Raw genomic sequence first — 26,402 nt, 5'->3', positions numbered from 1 at the left:
AAAATAGTAAATAAAATATGTAACTTAGCATATGTGTAATCAATCAAAGATTAAGGTATGACCCACCTAATGCATTACCTCCACTTTGAAGAGTACTCAAATAGGCTAGAACTATTGTCAACTGCATTGAAACTGAGGGGCGCGGGTTCAAGCCCCAGAAGAGGCAACTTTTTTTTCCTTTCTTTTTTTTTCTTTGAACATTATTTGTGTCTTTCAGATCACTCTTGATAAGAAAAAAGTGTTTCATTTTAATTTTAAAATTATTATTGGTATTTATTGGGTAAATTGTGCCAAATTTATTATCAAATATGGTACCTGGTATTTTCAAAGTCTAATAACATAAAAACTAGACGGTAAAAGTATTTTATATTTGACAAGCGCATCCAATATACTTCTAAGAAAATTTATGCAAACTTTGAAAACAGCCCCTGATTTGAGTAAATTTTAGCGATATTTTGAATAAGGCCCTCCAAGTAGAAAAATGATCAAACAACTACTTAAAATGGGTGGGGTAGGGTAACATTTATATACATATTTCAAACATTTTGAGTAGAAACAGTAATTTTGCTGGGTCATTTGTTAGCTGAATGCTATTATTTGTTTCTTAAATATTTTCTATAGGAAAACATTATTTCATAATTAGGGGGCTCATACCTTAAATACATATATATTCTAGTTTGCCAAAAAAAGTAAATAGTAATATGTGATCAATTTACAACTTACATAATTTGAAATTATTTTCAACTATTTAGAAGGTACCAAATGGTAATAACATTAAATCAACTACATTCAAGAAATTGTTCTGCAGATTTTTAATGGTATTATATATGAAAAAAAAATTGCATCACAGCAGAGAAATAAGAAAAATATATTTCCTAATTGCTAAATGAGAGCAAGTCATCTATGCAAAAAATACCCATAAAAGTGTGTAATCAGCTAAGCACATACAAAGAATTCATTACCCATATGAAATCTTAATGCAACCTGCCCTGTATGCGCTATCAACAAAGCCTGAAACAGGTTTTCTAAATAATACAGCAATTCAAGTAAACAATACAGTTTCAAGAAATTTAAATATATAAAAAGGAACAATAACATTATACAATTTTCAAACAGGTTTAACAGAATTAAAATCCAGATGTGTTTCTTTTCTTCATCTGTGAGCGGAATCATCACAAGTCTTTGACAGTCCTTATTATGGGCCCTTTTCCGTCTTTCAGTTTGTTGATATCGACGATATTGACTTCCAGACTTCCAAATCACAGCTACAGAGCAGATGGTCGGGCTTTGAACATCATTTCAATGGCAATATCAAGTTTACAGTTTGTGTGTCAGAAAGTATAAGTAACGAGTACCTAGTTTGTGCTACAAGTGACAAACATGCACACGTTTAAAAATCTTGAATTAGAGCCATACAAGGTATAATATATTTGTATGTTGATTTGTTTTGAAGAGTTTTACAAATTTTATAAACGTATGTATTTTAATATTTCTTATACAGTGAAGTTAAGAACAATACTTACAGAAATATATTGTATTGAATTCTGCCTTACAATAAATTTCGCATTATTATACTTTATGTCAGACATACTATCGATCAAACTGTTATCGCCGAAACTGAAGCAGGGAACGTAAGCAGCGTTTCTGATGGAGTGACCGTGGTAATAGATGGCGATCTGATTAGGGAAATAAACGTGTTTGATGGTCCATTCTGCAATTCTTCTACTAAAAGTATGAACAATAATTTTATTTCTTTATTTCATTTAGATATCCTGTATGCTATAATAAAGGATGTAACCACACTTAAGTGAAATTTTATATAATTTTTATTTATGTAGATATATATATAATTATGCTTCTAGAAAGATTGTCAAACAGCCAAGGATAAATTATGTAAAATATGTACGTATTACATATAATCATTAAAATATATGCATTCATGTCTTATTAAAAATCTGGCTTAATCTTTGTAGAAAACAAATTTCTAATTACCTATCTTTATTTAATACATGAAACGTAAATTTGGTAATATCTTTACGAATAATGTTTTTTGGAACTTGCAATATTGAAAATCCTTCATTCGAGTATCATTATACTCCAAAAACGAAGTTTAGGGTGGGGGGTATATAGGAGTCACCCGGTCGTCGGTCGGTCGGTCGGTCAGTCGGTCGGTCTAGCGGTCCGTTGCATTTTCCTTGTCCGGAGCATAACTTGAAAACCAATGGTTGGAAGTCAATATAACTTCATACAATGGTCAAGCACATTGACAGGAAGTGCAATGCACAAGAACCATAACTCCATCTTGACTAATTACAGAGTTATCGCCCTTTGTTACTTTTCCGTGACCGGACAATTACTTGAAAACTACTGGTTGGAATTCAATACAACTTCATATAATTGTCAAGCACATTAAGAGGAAGTGCAGTGCACAATAACCATAACACTATTTTGACAAATTACAGAGTTATTCCCCTTTGATACTTTTCCTTGTCAAGAGCATAACTTAAAACTTACTGGTTGGAATTCCAAAAAACTTCATACAATGACCAAGCACAATAAGAGGAAGTGCGGTGCACAAGAACTATAACTCTGTCCAGAGTATTTATAGAGTTATTGTCCTTTGTTACTTTTCCATTGCTTTTTTCTTGACCAGAGCATAACTTGAAAACTACTAGTTGGAATTCAATACTATTTCATACAATGGTCAAGTATATTGAGAGGAAGCACAGTGTACAGAAATCAAAACTCTTTCTGGACTCATTTAAAAGTGTTTGCCCTTTGATACTTTTTATTGTCCAGTGCATAACTTGAAAATTATTGGTTGGAATTCAATGAAACTTTATACAATGATCAAGGGCAGTGAGATGAAGTGCAGTTTATAAGAACCATAACTCTATTTGGATTAATTACAGTTATTGCCCTTTGTTACTTTTTTGTCCTGTGCATAACTTGAAAACTTGTAGTTGGAATTCAATACAACTTCATACAATGGTCAATTGCAATGAGAGGAAGTGCAGTGTACAATTACCATAACTTCATCTTCAGTATTTATAGAGTTATTGCCCTTTGTTCCTTTTCCTTGTCTTTCTGGACTTATTGCAGAGTTTTTCAATAAAACTTCATCAATGGCCAAAGACATTGAAAGGAAATGCAACATACAAGAAATACAACTATCTTTAATTGCTCACAACCATAACTGTATTTCAATTGTTTTACAAGGTATTCTGTAACATCCTCATTTCCGAAGCAGTCTTGCGGGGTTATTAATCACATTTAGTGATAGTTCTAGTTTTTATGTTGTAAAACCATAACAAAAAATTGAGTTACATGATCTCTAATTTTAAAAGAAAGCTTTCCAGTGATCATTGTATTATAACAACTCTACATTAGAATGTTTAGGAGTCGACTACTTACACATTCCATCCGACAAGGGCTTTTTGCCCTGCCAGGTTCTTTTCCGACGATCTTTTGTGGCTAAACCTTCTTAGGAGATGTTTCTGCGAGAGTCGCCCTCCTTCGCTACCATTTGTTTTTTTCAGTCATTTTAAAATAAATGAAAGAGAAAAACCTTATTTGTTTTCATTTTTTTCTAGGTACCAACTCCACAATGTCATTTCATAATGAGGTATGTTTCAAAAACTTATTATAAATTAGTTTTAATGTCGCCTCTACAGGGAAGTGGCGACAAAAATTGATCACTTCTCCGTCGTCTGTATGTCTGCCCGTCCGTCACAAAACGTGTACGGACTTCTCCTTAACTACTGGTGCAATTTCACCTGAACTTTACAGGAATGATCAATACCAAGTCTAGTTGTGCATATCGTCGGCATTTTGCGGTTCAATGATCTTTGTCATAGTTATATATATTTATAGTTATAACAATAGATGTATTTATTATGGTGTCCGATGGGAGGGCATATAGTCGCTGCCTTGCCCGTTTGTTCATCTGTCCGTCTGTCCGTCCGTTTTAGTTGGATAATAACTTGAAAACCATTGGAGATAATTTGTTTAAACTGCACAAAGTGGTAGAGGGCATTGAGGCGCAGTGCAGTGACAAATAACAATAACTCTTGTCTTGCCTCATTTTTGAATTATTGCCCTTTGTTCATATTTTGACGGGACATACCTCTGAAACCATTGAAAAGTATCAACAAAGATCTTTGTAGGTAGATAGATCTCATTTAATAGAAGTGCAGTGAAAAAGAACCGTTACTCTGCCTAGCATAATTTTGAAGTTATTAATATTGCTCTTGAATTATTTTTACACTTAGAACTTTGTCCGGGTCAAAGCTCTAATGCTATAAGAGATATTAACATGACATTTTGTAGGTAGATAGATATTATTAGGTAGATGTACAGTGCAAAACAACCGTAACTGTTTCCTGCCTTATTTTGGAGTTTTTGCCCTTCGTTCACTTTTCAATTTGAGCATTGTCCAGGACATGGCTCTGAATGTATAAGAGGTATAAACAAGACACTTTGTAGGTAGATATCTCTCATTAGGTAAACGTGCAGTGCAAAAGAACCATAACTCTGCCCTGCGTATTTATTTTAGTTATTGGCCTTTATTCACTTTTTACACTGTGAACCTTGTCCGGTACATAACTCTAATCCTATCAGAGATATCAACATGAAACTGTAAATGTAGATACATCTCAGTTGATAGATGTTCAGTGCCTTCCCTAGTTTTGGAGTTATTGACCTTTGATCATTTTTTCACTTTAAACTTTGTCCGGACATAACTCTGAAACCATAAGAGATATCAACCACAAACTTTTAGGTGGGACGTTCTCATTAAAACCGGTTTAAATTTTGGAGTTATTGCCTTTGTTTATTTTTACACTTTGAATTTTGTTCGGGACATTGTTTGAAATCATAACAGGTATCAACAAGAAACTTTTAGGTAGATATATCTTATTAAATAAAAGTGTGGTGCAAAATAAACTCCGCCTTGTCTGATTTTGGAGTTATTCCCCTTTGTTAAATGTTACTTTTTGAACGTTTTCCTGAACATAACTAATTCTATGAGAGATATTAATATTTGTAGGTAGATATACCTCATTAGATAGATATGCAGTGCAAAAAAAAACTTGTAACTATGCTTTTCCTTATTACGGAGTTATTGCCCTTGTGCACTTTGTCATTTTGAACATTGTCCAGAACATAAATCTGAAAGTATAACAGGTATTATTGCCTTATTTTGGAGTTATTACCCTTTGTTTACTTTTTCACTTTGAACATTGTCCAGAACATAGATCTGAAAGTATTACAGGTATGAACAAGACACTTTGTAGGTAGATGGCATGTGCAATGCAAAAGAACCATAAATCTGCCTTGCGTTATTTTGGAGTTCTTGCCCTTTATTCACTTTTATACTTTGAACTTTGTCCGGGACATAACTATAATACTATAAGATATATCAAGATGAACGCGTTTGGTAGATAAATTTCATTGGATAAATGTTCAGTGCAGAAGACCAATAGCTCCGCCTTCCCAAATTTTGGGATTATTGTCGTTTGTTCCATTTTACACTTTGAACTTTGTCCGGGACATAACTCTGAAATCATTTGTGATATCAACGAGAACCATTGTAGAAAGATAGATCTCATTAAATAAAAGTGCAGTGCAAAAAACGGTAACTTTGTCTTGTTTAATTTTGGAGTTATTGCCCTTTGTATACTGTTACACTTTAACATTGTCCAGGACATAGCTCTGAGAGTATAAGAGATATCAACAAGACACTATGTAGGTAGATAGATCTTATAAGGTAGAGTTGCAATGCAAAGGAATCATAACTATGCCTTTCCTAATTTTGGAGTTTTTGCATTTTGGTTATATTTCACTTTGAATTTTTTTCAGGATATAACTCTGAAATTTTTAGAGATATCAACAAGAAACTTTGTAGGTAGATAGATCTCATTAAATAAAAGTGCAGTGCAAGAATAACGTAACACTGCCTTTCCGCCTTACCTAATTTTTCAGTTATTGCCCTTTGTTATTTTTTTTTACATTTGAACGTTGTCCAGTACAAAATTATAATACTATAAGAGATAATAGCATAACATTTTGTAGGTAGATAGATCTCAGGTAGACGTAAAAAAACCGTAATACTGCCATGACTTATTTTGGATTTATTGTCCTTTGTTCATTTCATTTTTTCTCACTTTGAACTTTGTCCGGGACATAACTCTGAAACCTTAAGATATCAACGAGAAACATTTAGGTAGATAGATTATATTAAATCCGGGGTTCTAGTTTTTGGAGTTATTGCCCTTTGTTCATTTTTACACTTTGAACATTGTGCAGGACATAGTTCTGAAAGTATAAGAGTTATAACAAGACACTTTGTGGGTAGATATATCTCATTCGGAAAATGTGCAGTGCAAAAGAACTATAGCTCTGCCTTGCCCTTGTTCAATTTTACACTGTGAACTTTGTTCGGGACACTACTGCGAAACTACAAGAGGAATCAACAAGAAACTAAATTGGTAGATGAATCTCATTGAGTAACAGTGCAGTGCAAAGAACATTTACTCTGCCTTGTCTCATTTGGGAATAATCGCATTTTGAACATTGTCCGGGACATAACTCTGAAACTACAAGAGTTGTACTTTTCTGTGTGTGTCCAAAACCTATTCGGGTTAAGCATCACCCGGTTCAAACAGGCTCTTATTTTTAAGTGTTTCGGGCTACTCCTTTTATACCACTAATGCGATTTCAATGGAAACTTACAGAATAGATCTGTAGTTCAAGTACTTGCGCATATATATAACGGGTCTTCTGATTAAATGAGTTTTGGTGCTTGAATAAAAATGCGTGTTTTTTGTGTTGTGAGCTACACTGAAACTTGTCCGGACTTCTCCTCAGAAACTGTTGGTTCAATTTAATCCAAACGTTATAGGAATGATCAGTACCAAATCTAGATGTTCATTATGGCAGTTTGTCCATACCACTTATACAATTTCAATGAAACTTTACAGGATTGATTGGTTACTCACACACAGTATACGTTTTTTCCGCTTGAATTATTTTGAGTCAATTTATGGCCCTTGTATTAAAAACTCGTTTCGCCCTGTTAATGATTTTTGTTTCTCCTGCTACATAGTAGCTGCAACATGCAATGAGGCGACACATGTGATCACATATCGCTCTTGTACTATATAAACTAAATATTTAATATACATGTATATTAATAGAACAGAATATCCTGACGATAATCTCCCAATTTAAAGTTCTATTCTATTCTTACGAAGCTGAAAATTAATTAAATAAATAAAATTCATTTTTTTTTAAATCATTTTTTTAATTAATTTAATTTGAACAATTATTAAATAATGTTTGCTTTTATTCTATATACAGATAGATGGAGGAGCATGTTTTAAAGATGTTGACTTCCAATTGTCAACAAATATACTTCGAGCATACTGGACAACTCCATACTGGAGGAGACATGTTTTAAAAGATATATTATGGGCAGTAGAAATACAGGATCGCAATATTGGTAAACATAGTTTTACCACATTCAAATTTCTTAACATAAATATAACTATGCACCTGAATATCAGGAATTTAAATCAAATACTAGTAGATTTCACAAAATTGCCTCACAACTTTATTTTTATTACGTGTAACCTTTTTTACACATCTCAGTTTTCTGCTGATCATTAACAATATCATGAATTTATAATGGTAATATTTGACATTTCAAGACAAATGGAAGACCCTTACTGAATATCAACATCTGAAAGCAACTTCGACACATTTGCATGTCAGTGATTTGTCGTTATCTGCCGGCAGGAGATATCGGATATCATTGAAGTTCTGTGCTGGCAAATACTGTTTTATGCCTATTCAAAGTGATGGTGTATTTATTGTTCCGAATTCTCCGAAAACAGGAAATCTGTCCGTCACAGCAAATGGAACACAGGTAATGATAACAAGAGCGAAAAAGTTATTGATCCCGAGATAAAAGTATAAGAACTTCAGTAGTAATGTTGTCACTTTTAAGAGAATTTTTTTTCAGAAGTATTTCAACTTACCTTGTTACTTCATTTCTAATAAAATGTTCAATGAAACATTTCCTATATTTACAAAATGTACTTCCGTTTTGCCTGTACACAGAAAATAATTTTCAATACACAAACTTGCACAATTCGCTCTCAATGACTGGTCTTCGTTATAATGGAGACACCTATCTAATTCTAAAATATAACAGTTTACTTTTGTTAAACATATTAAATGATGCACACAATAACCGTAATGTTTACAAGTTATGGACATATTTCTGAACTAAAGGGCTCATTAATGTTTTCCTGTTGATCATTGTTAAGACACAAATAATCACATTCATCTAACAAATTACACAAGCAAAAGAATCGTTTCTAATTAAACACAAAAACCTTCATGAAACCGATTTTAGAATAAAAGCACTGTAAATATGTTCATGTCAATTCATTTCTATATAGACCGTTAATATAGAATATTTTGTTTAGAATAATCAGAATATTAAACCTTTAAGTAAATGTATTTTCCTGTAGATTGACATAACCTTAGATCGCTTCGTGGATCCTGACATTGAAAGTGTTGACAAAGCAAGAGATGTCATGAGTTACTACGAATGGGCGTTAGCAGATAAATTTCTTTCCAGTCATTTTCTTACGGATTGGAAACGTTTACCACTACCAACTTCTCAAAATGATAATTTGGTTAGTAGCCAAATCATATTCTTTTAATATATAACAAAAATAAATCGATACCTTAAATATGGATTAATGTTATTGTTTATTAACTCGTTGGAATATCTTTATATACACTTTACCTAGGATGTTTTAAGTTTTTAGACAATTAACTAGAAACACTTACACATCAGTTTAATGCAAATATTACTTTAATTATCAACAGATGCTTTTCAAAATTGATCAGAAAGACAGTGAACTATTCGGCAAATGTGTTGTATTAGAGATTCAAGGATACACAGTTACTGGCCTGTCGTCAGTGGTGACAACTGAATTACAAAATTCCCCTGGCCGAGAAAAATGCACGGAAAGCTTAGTCGTTGATGCTGTCGGAGACCAATTGCCAAGTAGTAAAATAGAGATTATAAACTGCCTTTATACCTTGACAAAGATATTTAGTGAAAAATCATAAAAAAAAGAAAACAATTGATAGTCATATTCTATTCAAATGAACTTATGATGTAAATTTGTAACCAAAATATGATTTGGATTTAGCGAAGAACATGTCAAAGTCAGGTTGAGATTTTGAATTTGGTATCAATTATATTGGTCATTACAATTTTATTACTGTTTTTTGTTTCAATACCAAAGATTGAAAATGCCTTTTTACATGAGTTATTTTATAACATTGTACAATTTATTATGTTTTATTTGCTTAAATTTAGATTCTGCAAACGAAGGTAGAGGTATTTTCCTTCCCGAGAATGGTATCTGGAATGAAACGGACAAGCAATATACACCTTACAGCAACATATTGTCTGCCGTTTGGCCGACCTTAAGGTTAACCATTCTAACTTATATTTTATCTTTCAAATTGTTATGCTGCTGCATACCGATAGAAAGATCAATGCCCGGTTATTGTAATTATTGAAAAAGTTCACACGAACTTCGGACGAAGAACTATTTCAAAATAATTTATCTTATTGATTTTTTAAATCACTTACATGTTTCAAAGTTAAAATAACATATAATTCATGAGACTACTGTTTTGGTGACATCTTTGCTCGTGTTCCTTGTTGTTTCCTCGTCTACGGTATTTTCCCCTTTGTCCCTAGTCTTATTTTTTTGATTTACCCCCTTCCCCAGGTCTCCTGTCACCTTCCCCTGTGCCCTTTGACTTTGTGGGCCTGTTTGTGCTCTGCCTTGTGTCCTGTCCTGTCTTTGTTTGGAGTCCGCCTGGGCTCCTTGTCACTGGTTCTTGTTGCTGGGTCATGTGGGGGTTGTTCATTAAACGCCGCCTTACCTTGTTGATCTTGTTTATCATATTTAAGCAAAAACATCGTTAATGTTGCGAAACTTCACAAACAATATTCAGTTGGATGAATGAATAATATAAAAAAAACTAATAATCAACTGCTTAAGAATATCTTCTACTTTCAGATTAGTTACTGTGCAACTATTAACATTGTCCTTTGTATACCTAATCTATTCAAAGCGCGTGTTTTACAAGTTAAATCACAAAAGAATGTTAATAAATATTTTAGTAAATGTAACGTACATTATCCGATATTTATGGTGGCTGATTTATGCCATATTTTTATAGGCGTATTTTCGGGACAAAAAGGCAAAACTACAAAGCAGCTGATTTCGTATGTGACGCCTCTGTGCTCAGAAAACACGGTCTCAAGAAAGTGGAACAAATCAGTCACTTAAGATATAACATATTTATAAGTAGCAGTTAATATTTCTTTTTTGTAAAACAGAAAACCGGTATTATTTTTCATTAAATACATTTTTAAAAGTTTATTCCTAAGACCTGTTCCACATTTTGGTAAAGAAATATGGTTTAAAAATGTCCCAATGATACATTTATATTACTTGATCTATTATTTGAAATACTTATGGAGTTTGTGCCCATAATAAACGAATTCACTAAATATTTTACATGCCTATGCAATTTTGTACTTCTTACAGATATACACAGTACCAATGGATTGTTTTAATTACTAAAGGTTACAATTCAAGTGTACTCAAAGATCGTATTTTGCGATTCGATTGGAATAAATCATGTGATTATCCTGATGTTGTTACATGTGGAGAAACTAGTATGTATCCCTCTACTTACCACTTAATATATTGATTACTTGCTTATGGCGTTAAAATGTCACCAGCTTCGGCATAGATCCGTTTCGTCATCACGTTTGTCACGAGTCTTGTTAGTCACATAATTGTCGTCTATTTTTTTAATGTATTAATGTGACCTTAGTGTAAGTTAGTTATTTCTTTCCAGGCATTTTGGTGTATCATTATGGTTAATTTCTACATTTAGATAATACTAGTTCTGTTATACTATTTTTTATGCAATGCATCACCTGATATTTCAGCAAATGAGTTCGTAAATGTAAAATTTGAAAAAGGGGAGCTAATACATGGTAGCCGATATGCTATTTGCATTCATCACACTCAACGTAGTTTCGAAGGAAAGATCCAGCATGTTATTAACCAATGTAGTGATGGTATAACTGTCGACTTATCTCCACCTCTAACTGCCGATGTATGGATAGGAACAACGGAAAGTCATCAAAGCTTTCAGGTATAAAAATTTAAACGGGTTGCTTCCACGAGTATTTTCTACCACAATACAATAAAAGCATGTATATATCAGGCACTTTTGTCATCAACAGCATTAATGCTTACAATTTCATTGCTCAAAAATACTATACATTTAATTTGAATAAGTATGTGAACACACATACCTTATTATACATGTATAAAAGGAGAATACAAAATATGAAAAAAAGGTCAACAAGGAAGGGTGGCAATCAATGAACTCGCCCCCAACACAGAACCACGGAAATATTAACCATAATGAAATTGTTCTTATCTGCAGCCATATAAATGCTAGTAATGATCATGAAGAATATGTTGATGTATAGGAAAACATTATATATAATTTTGTTATCATCTTTTTTTAAATTATGATTTCTAGAACAGAAATTAGATTAAAATCATTAATTAGACTTTAATTTCCAGACATCAACGTCAGACCTTACTGTCAACTGGGATTCTTTTACTGATATAGAAAAATATGGATATGCTATGCACAAGACTGCCATTATGTACTACGAAGTAGTTTTAGGTATGGTTCCAAAGTAGTCCTTTATAAAAATATCATATATTAAAAACGATACATATCAGTCAGTTATGAGCCATATTTTTAAATATATCCACCTTTGAATGAACATTTTGCGGTCTAATAAGACAAATCTGATGCTTAAAATCAATAATAATAAGGTTATTAAAATATGTATTTTTGATAAATCTTTGCTAAATTATCAATAGATTATAATGCATCATTTTATACATGTACTTATTTATCATGTTCTGTAACATTAAAATGTGTCGTACAAAAATAACAAATTCTTGCATGTTTAAAAACGTGTGTTGAAAGGAAACATACGTGTATGCTGTTTCAGTTAAGTGTATGTAACAACTTTTTTTAATCATCCAGTGTTTTGAAGCGCAAATTTGTTTGAAAAACCATTCCCGTTCTGTGTAATTCCACTATTGTGTTCAATGTTCTATCTAAAGCTTGACGAAAGAGACCGAAAAGTTTTGAAATGCAAAATTAGAAAAGTGAAGTTTATAACCAATTTCAGAAAGCACATCAAGCGCCGAGAAAACTAGATACTTCGCAAATGTTGGACTCACCAACCACAAGACATTTCATGGGCTTCAATTAAGACATGGCAACACATATTTTGCAACTGTTACCGGTAAAAAGCTTCTTTCTTCGAATGTATGAAATATAAACAGTTTAAGGTAACACGTGTATTAGAGACTGTTAAGTTTTCAAAAACATATTCGATTTTTTGTTCTTGTCTGAAATCGTTTAAAAACAAATTCGATATATCGATACCGATAAATTGCATTTATACAGAAAAAATATAACTAATGATTGATTGTGTCTTACATATGGTATCAAATAGAGTAAGCACTGATGCGAGTAAATATTATCTTTAATTACAACAAGATGATGAACAATTTAATAATTTGTTATCAAGCATACGACTTTACTGGCCAATCGTCGAGTTCAAAGTCTAGAGGAATTCGAGTGGACATAACTCCACCCCAGTTGACAGAGTTGACAATCACAATGCCGTTAATATTTCGAGTACGCAGTTCGTGGAGGCCTGGTAAATACATTATGATCTTCTCAGAATTGAGTAATACATGTAACATAAATATAAATACTAAAATTGCATTTTGTGTTAAGCATTTAGATAAAACGTTCAAAATTTTAAAAGATATATAAAAAAATTCACTCTAAGTATATCACAAGACTATATTTATCGTTTTTATGTCATTTCTGATTCCACAAAATATAAAATAATTTACTTTATTTTTTATGAAACTGTGTTTTAATCTTTAGTTGGAAGGGCGTTTTTGTTGACAAGGAAAGTGGAATAGATCACTATAGCTGGGCTATAGGAACCCAAGTAGGATACTGCGACATATCTGAGTTTAATGATACTTTGGAAGAATGTGGAACTACACCAACGGAGAATCCTTTGAATTTGACAGATGGATTTGCGTATTTCATTACAGTAAAGGTAAATAAATAGATGTAATGTGTTAGTACTATATATACATGTAGTTTTAAATATTTGCAATTAAAACGTTACAAATAATCATCCACCCAAGGTATTCCGCTGAACAGAATTTATACACATAATGTTATTCATTTAAACAAGTTACAGTTGACACATTATGTCTTGTTTTCGAAGGCACACAATAAAGCTGGGCTATTCGCAGCGACATCTTCATGGGCATTTGTCGTGGAATCATCACCACCTATATGTGGCGTGGTTTATGATGGGCCTAAAGGCAAAAATGGAACTTTCACTGACATAGACTATCAAGATAGTCATTCAACGCTGCAAGCACATTGGAAAGGTTTCCACGATCCACACACTATAATAGTTGACTACTTCGTTAACATAGGCTCATGTCGACAATGTGAGGATATATTGCAAAAGCAAGCAGTTGGAATACGGAATGGTAAATACACTATAGTAGATATTATCACATACACATTTTCAAAACCATTCGACAATGCGTATTAATCAGCATGTAAAACCAATTACCATCAATCTGATTCTTCAAACGTAAGATTAAACAGATCATAAGAATCTTCAGATAGGACTTTGAAAACTACATATACGTTTTGTTTTGAAGCAACTATTACTGTATACATGTATTTATTCAGATATAACATTAACGAGTCTACAATTACCGGGTGGTGTTCAATTCTTCGTAACAGTAACTGCATGTAATTCGGCAAACCTCTGTTCAAGTACCACCTCTGATGGATTTATCGTCGACTTAACGCCACCAGTTTCAGGAAAAGTGTTTGATGGGCATACAGGAACTGATATACAATACCAGGCTTCAAGGTACGTTGTTTACAACTGCTTCGTTACATAGGTTTCTAAATACAAGCTTAACTCTTGATAAAACTGATTGTAACGTCCTTAAGGGGCATTCCCCAGAAACAAATAGTTTTGCCTTCTTTCGAAATGGTAAAAATGAGAGAAAAAATGTTTCAATGATGATTTAAGAGCATGTTAGATGCTTGTCAACTAATGACAAAGGGGCGCCCGAGGCCGAGTTGTTAAGGTCGTTGACTTTAAACCACTTGCCCCTCAACACTGTGGGTTTGAATCCCGACAGGGACTGAATTCTTTCATGTGGAGAAGCTATCAAGCTTGCTTACGGAATGGCGGTAGTTCTACTCGGGTCCCCGTTCGTGCCTAAAATAATGCACAGAAGGGCACCTGAGGTCTTCATCCACCAGTATAGCTAGAACGTCGCCATATAACCTATAATGAGTCGGTGTGACGTAAACCCAAATTAAACAAACACACCTAAGGACATCATCGCTGTTATCAAAATTATTTGTCATTAAAGAAGCAATATGTAACCAATATAGTTATTTGATTTCCATTCAGAATTCATACTTTATCACTCTAATATATGTAATAATTGCAAAGAAGCAGCCAAAACAAAAAAAAATGGTTATTGGAAAATATATGCCGTTTTGGAAATTATGTTAGTTCACCAAACTTTGACAAATGGAAATTTTTTGTTTAATAAAAAACTCGTTTCTTGGGGCATAAAGGACCTTGATTGCAAAACAATATTACTTGAGTTTCCACTGAAAACATATGCTCTCAATTCTAAAAAAAAGATCTTATACACATGTCACGGTTCAGAACTGTTCACTATATAGGGGAGAAGATGTGTAAGCGGCCGGATAGCTCAGTCGGTAAGTGACTGAATACAGCTCAGAGTTTAATTCACATTGCTCTCTGTGACTCTGTGAAATTCGAAGACGAATTTCAATATAGCAGGGGAGTATGTCACGGTTCAGAACTGTTCACTATATAGGGGAGAAGATGTGTAAGCGGCCGGATAGCTCAGTCGGTAGAGCCGCGGTACGGTATTCCGAGGGTCCCGGGTTCGAGTCCCGGTCAGGCTGCACATTTTTCTCACCCTGTGACACAAATAAAATGAAATAATGTGTTTGACAAATAAAGCGGCCGTAGTTGTTTACTTTCCAATTAAATATTCATATCATTCAGATGTCTTCAAAGTGTTCATTTAAGATATTAAATGGTTTTGATTTCCAACAGAAATTACATTGGATGCAGATGGGATGGTTTCACTGACCCCGAGTCGAACATTTCAAACTATGTATGGCGAATCGGAACACAACCGGGAAAAGACGACATTCTACCAGCGACAGATGTTCATAATCATAATGAAGCATATATTTTGAATTATAAATCGAATTCAAAAAAGTATTTACCAGGGGGCGTTCGTATGTACTGTACTGTTAGAGCCTTTAACCATGCAGGTAATGCTATGCTGCCACAATCTTAAGATAATGTGCATTTGCTGTCAAAAATGTGCATATTCGTAGATGCTCTTATCCAAAAATATGCATGATGAGTCATAATGTAACATTAGATGTTATTGTTCATAAACTTATAAAGTACTTAAATGGTTGGTTTCTTTTCAAAAAACATGAATTAATATAATATCAGTTTGACAAAGTATGAAATTCAAAATCAAACAAGAAGATACCTTATAATTTCAGGCAAATTTGTAGAACAGTCGTCTAACGGTTTCGTTATAGATGACTCACCACCGGTATTTCTAAAAAATCTAACAATGAGTCCTGTTGGAACCATAAAGGCTGGAACCACTGTGCTCACAACTAGCTTAAAGGTCTATTGGAGCGTAAACGATAATGTTTCCCATATAAAAAGTCAGCATTTATCGTTTTCTTCACATATCGGAGGAGACTTCAATTTACCATCAATAAAGGTCGAAGTTATGATAGTTGTTAATAGCTTAATAATCTTTAATAGCTATTTTATTTTTAAGATTGCAAAACATTTCATAAAAGCAAAGTATTTTCCTTGGGTAAAAAAAATTATTAAGAAAAAAATAATTTCAAAAGTTTATTATAGAGAAGTAATTTAAACTTTCAAATATCACATATTATTATTCTTCATGTCTGTAACTGATATGATCATTATCCTAAGTATTGCTGTTTTTATTATTTAACAGTTGACATAAATTCATAGTGAATCTTTGAACAACGCCTGTTTTTCTTCATTGTGCCTTTGCAGGTAGATGGCACAGTAAGAGAACATACGTTTACCAACTTAGACTTGCATGACGGTAGTTACTACAGTATCAATATCATATCATGCAATAGTGCCAATTTGTGTACGCCATCAACACTTGAAAATATTTTAGTAGACAGTTCTCGACCTACATCAGGTGAACACAAGTTTGATAATTGTATTGTCATTCTAGATAATGTTATAATCATTCCTCTAAAAGAATGATTGCACTAAATAAAAGTTCTTCTTCTGAATAGAAAGGTTTAATATGTAGCGAAATATTAAAACTATATTTCCACTTTGCAATGAAATGATGTTTTTTTATTCTTTCTGTCCGACTTAAGGAACTTTTGCGATAGATACAGATCGTGCAGCACCTATAAAAAGACAACCGGAAGACTGGATGACATGGGACACATTTTCAATAAACCTCTCTTTGCTTGGATTCGAGGACATCCACTCTGATATATGTACTTACGCTGTGAATATCGGCAGCAGTTATTCCAGTAATGATTTAAATTGGGTAATTCTAATTAAACATACTTAGTCTAGCTTTATCATTTTGATAATCGGTTACATAACAAAATTCATTTATCTTATTAGTGTCGTACTTTCTCTCCTGATTGATATGTAGTCCATTTTCAAAAAAAAGAAATAGGACCTAAATGTAGGTTATAGTACTACGATTAATTATTTGCTAAATAAGCTAGTGACAACTGTTTTCCTTTCTTGTTTGGTTGGGTTTTATGTCACATCGATGCAGTATAGGTCATATACCGACGTTCCAAGGAGACCTTGATATGTATTCGTTGTTAAAAATCAATTCAGCTGTTTTGCATTTTTGTCGGAACAGCATAAAGAGATTATAGTGCTTCACAATACGAGCGCGTCCTTCAATAGAGAGGGCCAAGTTCAAACATTCAAAGTTAAGACACAGAATTTGACGGAACAGAATACAGTTTTTATAAGTGTTGCAGCGATTAACTGTGTAATTATAACCATATATATCGTAGATGTTTGTTCACAGTATGTAATAAATTATGGATAAAGCTCTTTTTAATTAAGAAAGTATAATGATATGAACTTTAAAATGATTTTCGATTTACTTATAATTGACTATTTTGAAACATTTTTCTCCGAAATCGCCATGTTAGAATAATGTGGATAAATTTTCATAAACAATCTGTCAATGTATTTGCTTTGAAATAATCAAACATGTCGTGAAGTTACCGTTGCTTTTTCAAGGTTGGTCTTTCCAGTGAGGTTGTGCACGCTCAATTTATCCTCAAAGACGGAGGTGCTATGGACATTATACGACACTGTGAAAGTATCAGTTGTGCAGGTCACTGCGTATGTGCTGCTAAAGGACAAACATGTCCATCCCAACAAAAATGTATTGACGTTAGTGACAAAGGTATTTCACGCAAATATTTCGATTTAACAAGGGTAAATCTTTAACCATACTGATACATCTTGTGTTGGTCTGGGCCAGATCATCGTTTTGTCATTTTATGATTTACAGTATACGAGTAGGCAATGTACAGCGAGCTATTAACACATATTAGTGATCGGATTTTAATAAGTGTGGTATCAATTTAAAGCAAATATGAATATCTACCCGATCACAAGTATTTCTCATGTTTTGTACGCAATATTGGACAAAATAACGTTCTAGATGCATTCATATAGGAACACTCCTCTAGATTTGATAGGGGACGTGTTGGCATTTTCATCGCAACATGTCGTCTTTTTTGTATTGTTTTTGCTTGTTATTGTGTTTTGAAAACTTATTGTGTCCTTTAACGGTACAATACAATGTCCAAATGACACAGATCATATAACACTATCTTAAGATTATCAATGTCAGTATTTTTTGTTATTTCAATAAAGCGAAGTTTGACTTCATCAATGTTTAGAATAGTTATAACTATATATTTTATTTTCTAGAAGATAGAAAGGATACCATTCATGTAGAAGACTATACTGATCTCCAGTTCCCAAGCTCTTACAAGAAAATTTCCCACTCACCAATTAATACAGTCATTGCTGGAAAGTGGTTCGTCGAGAAGCTTGGTGACTCTATCCCTATATGGTAAGAACTTAGTTGCGTTTTGTTGAATGAATGAATATTTCATACAACTCCTTTAATTTCTATATTGAATCACATTTTTATTTTGTTAATTTATCATTGATTTTTAAAATGAGTTGATTACGATTCTTTAGATAAATAGTCAACAATAACCGATCAACTTGAGGATTGAATTATACTTAAACAACTTCTTGTTTGCTTGTCATAGGTATGAATGGAGTGTAGGTGAAAGCCAGTATGAAAATCCAGTCGGTGTTTTCAATTCAACAGATAAAGTATGGCATGACGCTGGTCAGAGGAATTATTGTGTGTTTACTGTTGAAAGAGGTTTGTAAATAAAGTACATGTACACATACAATTATATTGAAGTTTTTTTTAATATTTTGTTGGTGTGATAAGACAATGTTTAATTTAAAAGAAATAAAATACACACAAAAGATAACTCACATACTGGCTTTTCGTGTCCGAAAAGACTTAATCTTGAAAGTATTTATTGAAACTTTTTGATTGAAAAGATCATGACACAATTACTTAATAGACTAGGCTATTAGAATTTACTAGAAAAGAAACACAACAACACGTAGTAGTATTTGCAATATCACACAATATGTTATAAACAAGATTATAGTAAACGTCAGTAATAAGACTACTAATTGTTTGTTTTATTCAGAAAATCCAGTTTTAACTAACTACAAAACTTACTCTGTTTTTGTCCGTGCGTGGTACAAAAGCAACGAATTTGCTGTTTACAAAAGTGCTGGTTTAACAATCATACATTCACACCCTATTTCTATGGAGACAAATGACAATAAAGTTAAAGAAGTACTCCAAAGGAATACCGTCGATGTTGATTTTATATCAAAAACAAAGCATTTGCAGGTGGATTGGGCCGGGATATTTACAGACAGTAGTTTGAAATACAATTTATTTATAAGATCTGAGGGTACGTATTTCATACCTATGAACCCGAAAGTGTTCTGTTTGATTACTTTGTAAACAATCGTAAATACTTTACTATTTTAAACACGCAACATTAAAATAATAAAATATATTTCAGATAGAACTGTGACTTTTAAATAAGTATTTGTGTAATATTCATAAAACAAATTATTTTATTTCTTAAGCAATTATAATTGATATTTGATTCGTTACAGAACAAAAACGTTTGACCATTTGTTAATTTATCATTGAATACGTTCTAGTTTTTTACTTGTCACCGACTTTGTTCAAGTGTTCTATTATTGATATAAGTCTGTTATATTTGTTTTACTTTGGTAATGATCGAAGTTTGTTAGACTACTTGTTTTGTTTAATATCCTTGTCATAGATAGTAATAAAATGCACATTTTTATATGAGCTTGGAAATCATATACGTATATGTACTTTCAATTTTTTTTACTTACAAAAAGGACATGATTTACAAACAGTAGCAAAAGGACTGGATTCATCTATAACAAAATACAATTTGTCTGGACTTGATTATGATGTAGACACCAAATACTACAGTGTTGTACAGGCATTTAACCTTGCTGGCCTTTATACAACTGCAATGTCAGATGGGTTTATTGTGGATATTAATCCGCCGACAACTGGAATTGTTTTAAACTCGTTCGGTTTGTGATACCTTATACTACAAATAAATTTATTTAATAAGATTTAAAATGCATTATTATAGCGTAGCCCATTAAAATTATTTAAAATTTTCTGATGTAAGAAATGCTACCAGGTAAGTGCAGATCAGATGATTAAAAAATCAACAACTACAAAAACAAACAATACGAGTTTAGTATACATACCATCTTTATGCTCTGGGTTATTCTACTGTAGATTTGTTATATTACTATGCTGCTATATTATATTTGATAATCTCCAAAGTTAACGTTTTATATTACGATATAGTGTTATTTATGGCAGTTTGAACCGTTACTTTTTATGCCACCTTTCATTTCAAGGTTTATCAAAAAATAAGCGTCCGTATAATGTCAGTGTAGCGATTTTCACTTGGCATGGTTTCTCGGATATTGGGTCTGGTATAAAGCTTTACGAATATTGCGTCCTAGAAAGCCTAAAGGAACATTCATGTGATCACAAGACAATACATCGAGTTGGAAGACAAACACGACTTGAGTATGAACCATCTTATGAGCTTCATCAAGGTACTTACCTTAATGTTATATATCATGTAATCGTAGATAATATTAACAATGCATATAATCTTATTATATTTGTTTACCAGTATATAGTCCTACAATAACAACAAAAATGAATATTTAAAAGAAAAACGATGCAACTAAGTTTGACCAAAAAAACGTTAAAATGAATGTAGCATATTTTATATATTCGTTAAATAAATCATGTAAGCATCAACCACAAAACTATAATAAAACAACATTCTTTCCATGTAAAGTTTTACCGATTTAATTTAAAGAAAATATTTGCAGGTAGTTTACTACGTGGACTTGTTCGGGCCCGCGACTTTGCTGGTAATGTGTCTCCCTTTGTTTACTCTGATGGTATAATAGTTGATACAACTCCTCCAGTTCAAGGCAAAAGAGTTAAATGTCACCAGAATAGCCTGTCAAATTTGTTTTTCTCAATATTGTTTAAGCATAAAAACGAATCTAAAATTTGTGACGATATATCTGAAACAAAATGGAAAACCATTGGAAAAACATGCGTTTCGCTCAGGAAATCCGATTCAACGAACAGTGATACAACGGTTTTGCATATTCAGGGATCAATGTCGCAAGATGTTACACATATAGCTCATGGTAAGTACAGACTTACATTTTACACATCAACGATACCATCGGATGACTTGAAGTTATCTGCTGTCGAAGGATACGTTCAAGTTAAGGAGCAGAGACATGTATTCATGATCTATAGAAAGCCAAGCGTACAAACATATTCCTGGCAGAAACATATTTACTTTTTCCATGTGTTTGATGAATCAATGCTTACTGTAGAGGTAGGAACTCTTTCACCTGGATCTGCTTTTGCAGTAAATGATATTCAGTTCCAGCACTGTAGTGTGGTCCCTATCACGGAAGATGGATCCTTGAGCAATGTTGATGTAGAGATAGTGTTTGTGCATGATTGGTCTTCTATACACGCAGAGTGGAATTTCACTGACCCTGAAACAGAAATAGTAAACTATGCGTGGGCAATAGGTACGTCTGAACAATTGTTTTTGTTGATAATGAACGGACCTTTCTGAATGCTCAACACGGCAGACTAGATTGACTCATTGAAATATCGGGTTGATAAAGTATGTTATTAAGTAGGATTCTTTGTATCGAGCAATTATATATAGAGACACAGACGTAATAGCTCTAATGTTTTCCTAAATAACAAGTTTATGTTTAATAATGCTATCTTGAATATAAATGAATAAGTAAGATATCGAGAAGAAAACATGAAATTTGTTTCTGTATGCAGCGGCAGAATATCTATTCAGGTTTGTTTTTCATTTGTTTGTTTTGTTTTTATAAGGAACAAAACAAGGCGGAACAGAGTTACAAGAGTTTGTCAGTGTAGGAAAACAAACATTTGCAAGCAATGCTATGCTAAGGCTGGACCATGGATCCATTGTCTATATTACCGTTATCGCAACAAACGCCATTGGTCTACAGTCAAAAAGCTATTCTAAACCTTTCCTTATTGATTTGACTGAACCAGTGTGCAGATACATAAATGATGGTCCTTTGTTGGGTAAATAAATACATAAATGATATGAAATAAAAGATCGACATCCTCATATAATCAGGCAGCATTTTCTTCGCTTACATTTTATTTCAATTTAAATTGTCAATAAATGTTTATATCTTTAGCTCACTACCAATGTGCATGTGTTTAATGTTGTATAATTATAATATAAGTATAGTTATGATTGATATGTTTAATAGAGGAGGTTGTTGAATTGATGCAATGATATAAGATACGATATATTATAACATCAAACCTTATAACACTATACAAATTACATGATTATAAGTTTACACCATATACATGTAGTTGACAATTTTACTCCTTATCATTGTAGGACTTGACCTTGATCGAACAAGCAAAAGTAAACTTTACTTTAACTGGGACATCGTTGATCCGGAGTCTGGGGTCAAGGAATGCATTTGGGCTTTAGGTTAGTTGTTTCGTCGATTTTTGTTCTCTCGAAAGACTCATTTGCAAATGCGAACTAACATATCTTAAAATACACGTATTGAGCTAACTTTAATTCTATATTCATTGATTGCTACCAAATATATTATACTTTAATTTCTTTTCAAATTTTGTCCTTATGTATCTTTGCACAAGTTACTTCTATTCATTATTTTCAAGCCATTGAGTGTTACCAAATATTATACTTGAATGTCTTTTCAAATCTCATACATAGGTATCTTTGCACGAGATACGTCTATTCAGAAGTATACGGAAATAAGACCGGAATCAAAGAACGTGAGCAAATTGCTCGAAAAGGTTCCAGAAGGAAGCGTTTATATTACTGTTCGTTGTACAAATGGTGCTGGATTATCACAAACATGTTCCTCCGATGGAATTCAACTTATAACAAAGCCTCCGTCGATTCTGAAAGTTAAATTAGAATTACTAACTGCCTCTACAACTAAGTTTAAAACACGTGGTCGGTATCATGGAGACAAGACAGGTATACAAGTTCGCTGGAAGGGATTCCGTCTCGATGACAATGTCCGGAGTTATATGGTTCGTTGTTTTCGCTTTATTTTGATGTGTATACATATTATTTAAAACAACGTAATTCAGTAAACATGCAGATAAATGGGATAAATGTATGAAAAAGTAGAATAAGAAGACTGTCAACTAAGTTGTATGACAGTCATTTCTTTTCAAGCAAAATAAAATAACATCGTGTATGAATATTTTATCTACTATGGTGACTACTAGTATGGCATTTGGACTATTGCACTATGTCTTAATTATATTAGTTCATTAGAATTATCATAATAGACTTAGGAGAGTATAACAATGTCACGCAATTGATTCAACAGGATTAACTCAAACAAATCTTACGGTTGTATCATAATTCTTCTTTGACAGTAACGTGTTATTAGTTCGTCGTCAATCAATACTTTTGCAAGCTTATTCTGGTTGAAATTATGTGTTATCTAAAATGTAAATAATATCGTGATCAATTTTTTGGAGTAAAATAATTTCAGATTGCATTGCAAAATATTCATCATTGTATTTTCGAACAAAGCACTGTAATTCTTTATCATAATAAAATGTTTCAAAACGGTATAAATACATGCAACAAGTCTGTCCTGTAAGAAAACATTGATGTATGATGTCGATTAGCAACATTTTGACTGTTTGAAAAAATCTAATTAACTAGTAATCACGTATTATTCATAAGTTTTTGCCGCATGGTAAGATATTGTGATAGTAGATACATTTTCAATGACTTCTCATAAATGCAAACAGTACGTTATATTTCTCATAATGAAACTGTTATTCGAACGTTTAGGACAACAATACGATCATATTACTATTTTTATTTAGATTGAACTGGATGGGAGTGGGACATCGATATTGCAACGTGTAAATGGATCCTCAACGGGCTATATATACGCAAGTTTTACAAACTTGACCCTCGATGATGGCGAGTACAGCATTGCAGTAGTTGGTATTAACAACATGAATGTGCAAAGTCTGAGAGTAACTGACACGTTTGTAGTATCGACACAACCTCCATTTCTTACAGGTATAGAAAAGTCATTAAGATTCAAATATATAAGGCGGCATTTATGTTAAACACAAACTAATGCATTGAGTATCGTCTATAGTGTAATTGTGTATCAAAACCAAACAAATGGAAGTGAATATTTGTATGTTAAAGGGAATTAAACTATTTTTAATGAAACAATCTTATTTAGTGTATAAACGGTAGAATTATGTGGATTTCATACTTGTGATTAATTCCAAAAATACTTTATGAATAGAATGTCCCTGTAAAAACCTTTATTATTATAAATTATTATCTAAAATATCTGTAATCTCAAAAGTCCATAAAGTAGTCTAGAGAACAAATACATGTAATAAATCATAATCAACGTGTGTAGTACACACATGTAATATTATTATATTTACTGGCTGGATTGGATTATTGTATCTTCAAATAGAATCAGACTCATGTTCAGTGATCATAAATTGCACACATTTAACTGTTCGTGTTCAGAGCTGCATCAGTACTAAGGGTGTAGTACTTAAGTACCAGTACCAGTACTTGGCAAATTATGCAGTACCATTACCAGTACAAGTACTAGATTTTAGCATGGTACTGCAGTACCAATACTTTTTTTGGTGAAGTAATTAAGTATCAGTACCATTACTTTTATATATTCATCAAAGTTTGAATAAATACAGTGTCAAACAAATAATTGCAAATATTATTCAGCAAAGAAATAAAATCATAATTTACTTTAAAGTTAACATAACATATTTACAACTTTATAGTTTTAACATACTTTTTACAAACAATATTTACAACTTATATTCATGTCATATCTAATTGTTTAGTAACCAGTCAACTGTATAAATACAATGCAAACATCTTTCATTTAAAACACAATAGTCTTTTGTTGCCTTTCACACCTTCACACCTCTGTTCAATTTATACCAAAGTAAATAACAACTTTTTATGGTGCTTACAATATCACTTGAAATAGGATTATTTAGAATAGAAGAAATTAATTAGTGTTTATTTTGCTCTTTTACTAGTAAATACAAAGTAATAAAAGATTTTAATAAGGATATTTTAGGGTAAAGAGTTATTGAGTCTGTTTATCTTAGTTTAATTTTTACTTTAAGTCTTTGGTGCTTTTTATGATGAATACTATGTTAACATTTGAAGGAATATTGCAGCAAATTATCTTTAGATTTGATAACTTACTTTTTCACAAAAATAAAATATAGTTAATGTATTTTACAGGTTTATTTTATGAGAAAAATTGATGCTATTTTTAATTTTGATCAAAACCAAAAGTACTGGGTAATGCAGTAGCAGTACCACTTTTTAAGATAGTAATGCAGTACCAGTACCAGTAGTAGCAAAATGTTGTAAGAGTAATTCAGTATCAGTACCAGTACTTGCAAAATTGCTGCAGTACGTACTGCAGTACCAGTACCAGTAATGCAGCTCTGTTCGCGTTCTTCTTTAAAATCAAATGTTTTGGTTTGTGGTTCTCTACAAAAAATATACATTATGTAAAATGGTTCCAATCTGATGTATAAGTAGGTCACAGGAGCCCAGAGCTTTGATAGTGTGCGTGTAGCATCACCCCGTAGACCGCGTAGTCCTTTACAAAAAGATATATACATCATTGGCCTGGCGAAAAAGATTGGCTTTGTCCGGGAGGTCACCTATGTTATGCATATGTATATACGACATTTAATTATTATTCTGAGACTTTTCATTTTCATAGGAATCCCAATAACTGCTATATGGGGTAAAGGGAAGATAACTGCATTGTGGGACAACGTGTTCGTGTCAACGATTCCAGTATACTACGAGTGGTCCGTGCGACTTGTTGAGGATGAAAACGATTTTCTGATCAAATGGCAAGAATCAGATGAAACATTCACAGAGACCTTGGTTGACACCAGCAAAGTGACCGGAAAAGGAATTAACGTTCGTTTCACAGTCAGAGCTATAGCATACTCGGGATTGTTTGAGACAGCCTTTGAAGACCTATTGGTTTCCGCTGATTAAAATTGCATCAGAGGCTACTTTTCTTGATTAAGTGCTCGAACATTCAATATCATTCAGTTTTAAAGGCTACTAGTGTAATTGTATTTATTATTCTTCCTAACAAACATAATATAAAAGTGTATTTATTATTCATCATAAAAATACAAAATATAAAAAGTGTAATGACTAAAACAAAATTTTAACGATTTTTTATTTTGTAT

The 26,402-nt window shown here is 32.6% G+C and overlaps 1 protein-coding gene across 1 annotated transcript; it reads left to right on the top strand.

Moving 5' to 3' along the window:
- The first annotated feature begins 3,607 nt into the window (after positions 1-3,607).
- On the top strand, positions 3,608-26,380 carry LOC132753288 (uncharacterized). The gene is made up of 27 exons (XM_060743742.1): positions 3,608-3,625; positions 7,360-7,501; positions 7,710-7,927; positions 8,538-8,705; positions 8,902-9,082; positions 11,060-11,268; positions 11,709-11,827; positions 13,108-13,288; positions 13,463-13,736; positions 13,945-14,131; positions 15,371-15,594; positions 15,838-16,067; positions 16,376-16,529; positions 16,717-16,896; positions 17,221-17,360; positions 17,618-17,786; positions 18,320-18,464; positions 18,670-18,788; positions 19,132-19,404; positions 19,871-20,074; positions 20,414-20,617; positions 20,903-21,631; positions 21,954-22,172; positions 22,504-22,599; positions 22,852-23,177; positions 23,994-24,195; positions 25,916-26,380. Exons 1-27 carry the CDS (start codon positions 3,608-3,610, stop codon positions 26,200-26,202), a joined length of 5,598 nt encoding a protein of 1,865 aa, XP_060599725.1. The 3' UTR covers positions 26,203-26,380.
- Positions 26,381-26,402: the final 22 nt, after the last annotated feature.

Source organism: Ruditapes philippinarum, unplaced genomic scaffold (assembly GCF_026571515.1).
Source record: "Ruditapes philippinarum isolate M1 unplaced genomic scaffold, ASM2657151v2 ctg8429_1_1_1_1, whole genome shotgun sequence".
In the NCBI taxonomy this organism is placed as follows: domain Eukaryota; kingdom Metazoa; phylum Mollusca; class Bivalvia; order Venerida; family Veneridae; genus Ruditapes; species Ruditapes philippinarum.
This window is presented reverse-complemented; position numbering and strand designations above follow the sequence as displayed.

Bases quoted from the DNA above. Each gene is read 5' to 3' on its own strand.
- LOC132753288 (XM_060743742.1), top strand. The intron at 17,361-17,617 runs GTAATTATAACC...TGCTTTTTCAAG, and splicing joins GTGTTGCAGCGATTAACTGT to GTTGGTCTTTCCAGTGAGGT. The intron at 18,465-18,669 runs GTAAGAACTTAG...TGCTTGTCATAG, and splicing joins GGTGACTCTATCCCTATATG to GTATGAATGGAGTGTAGGTG.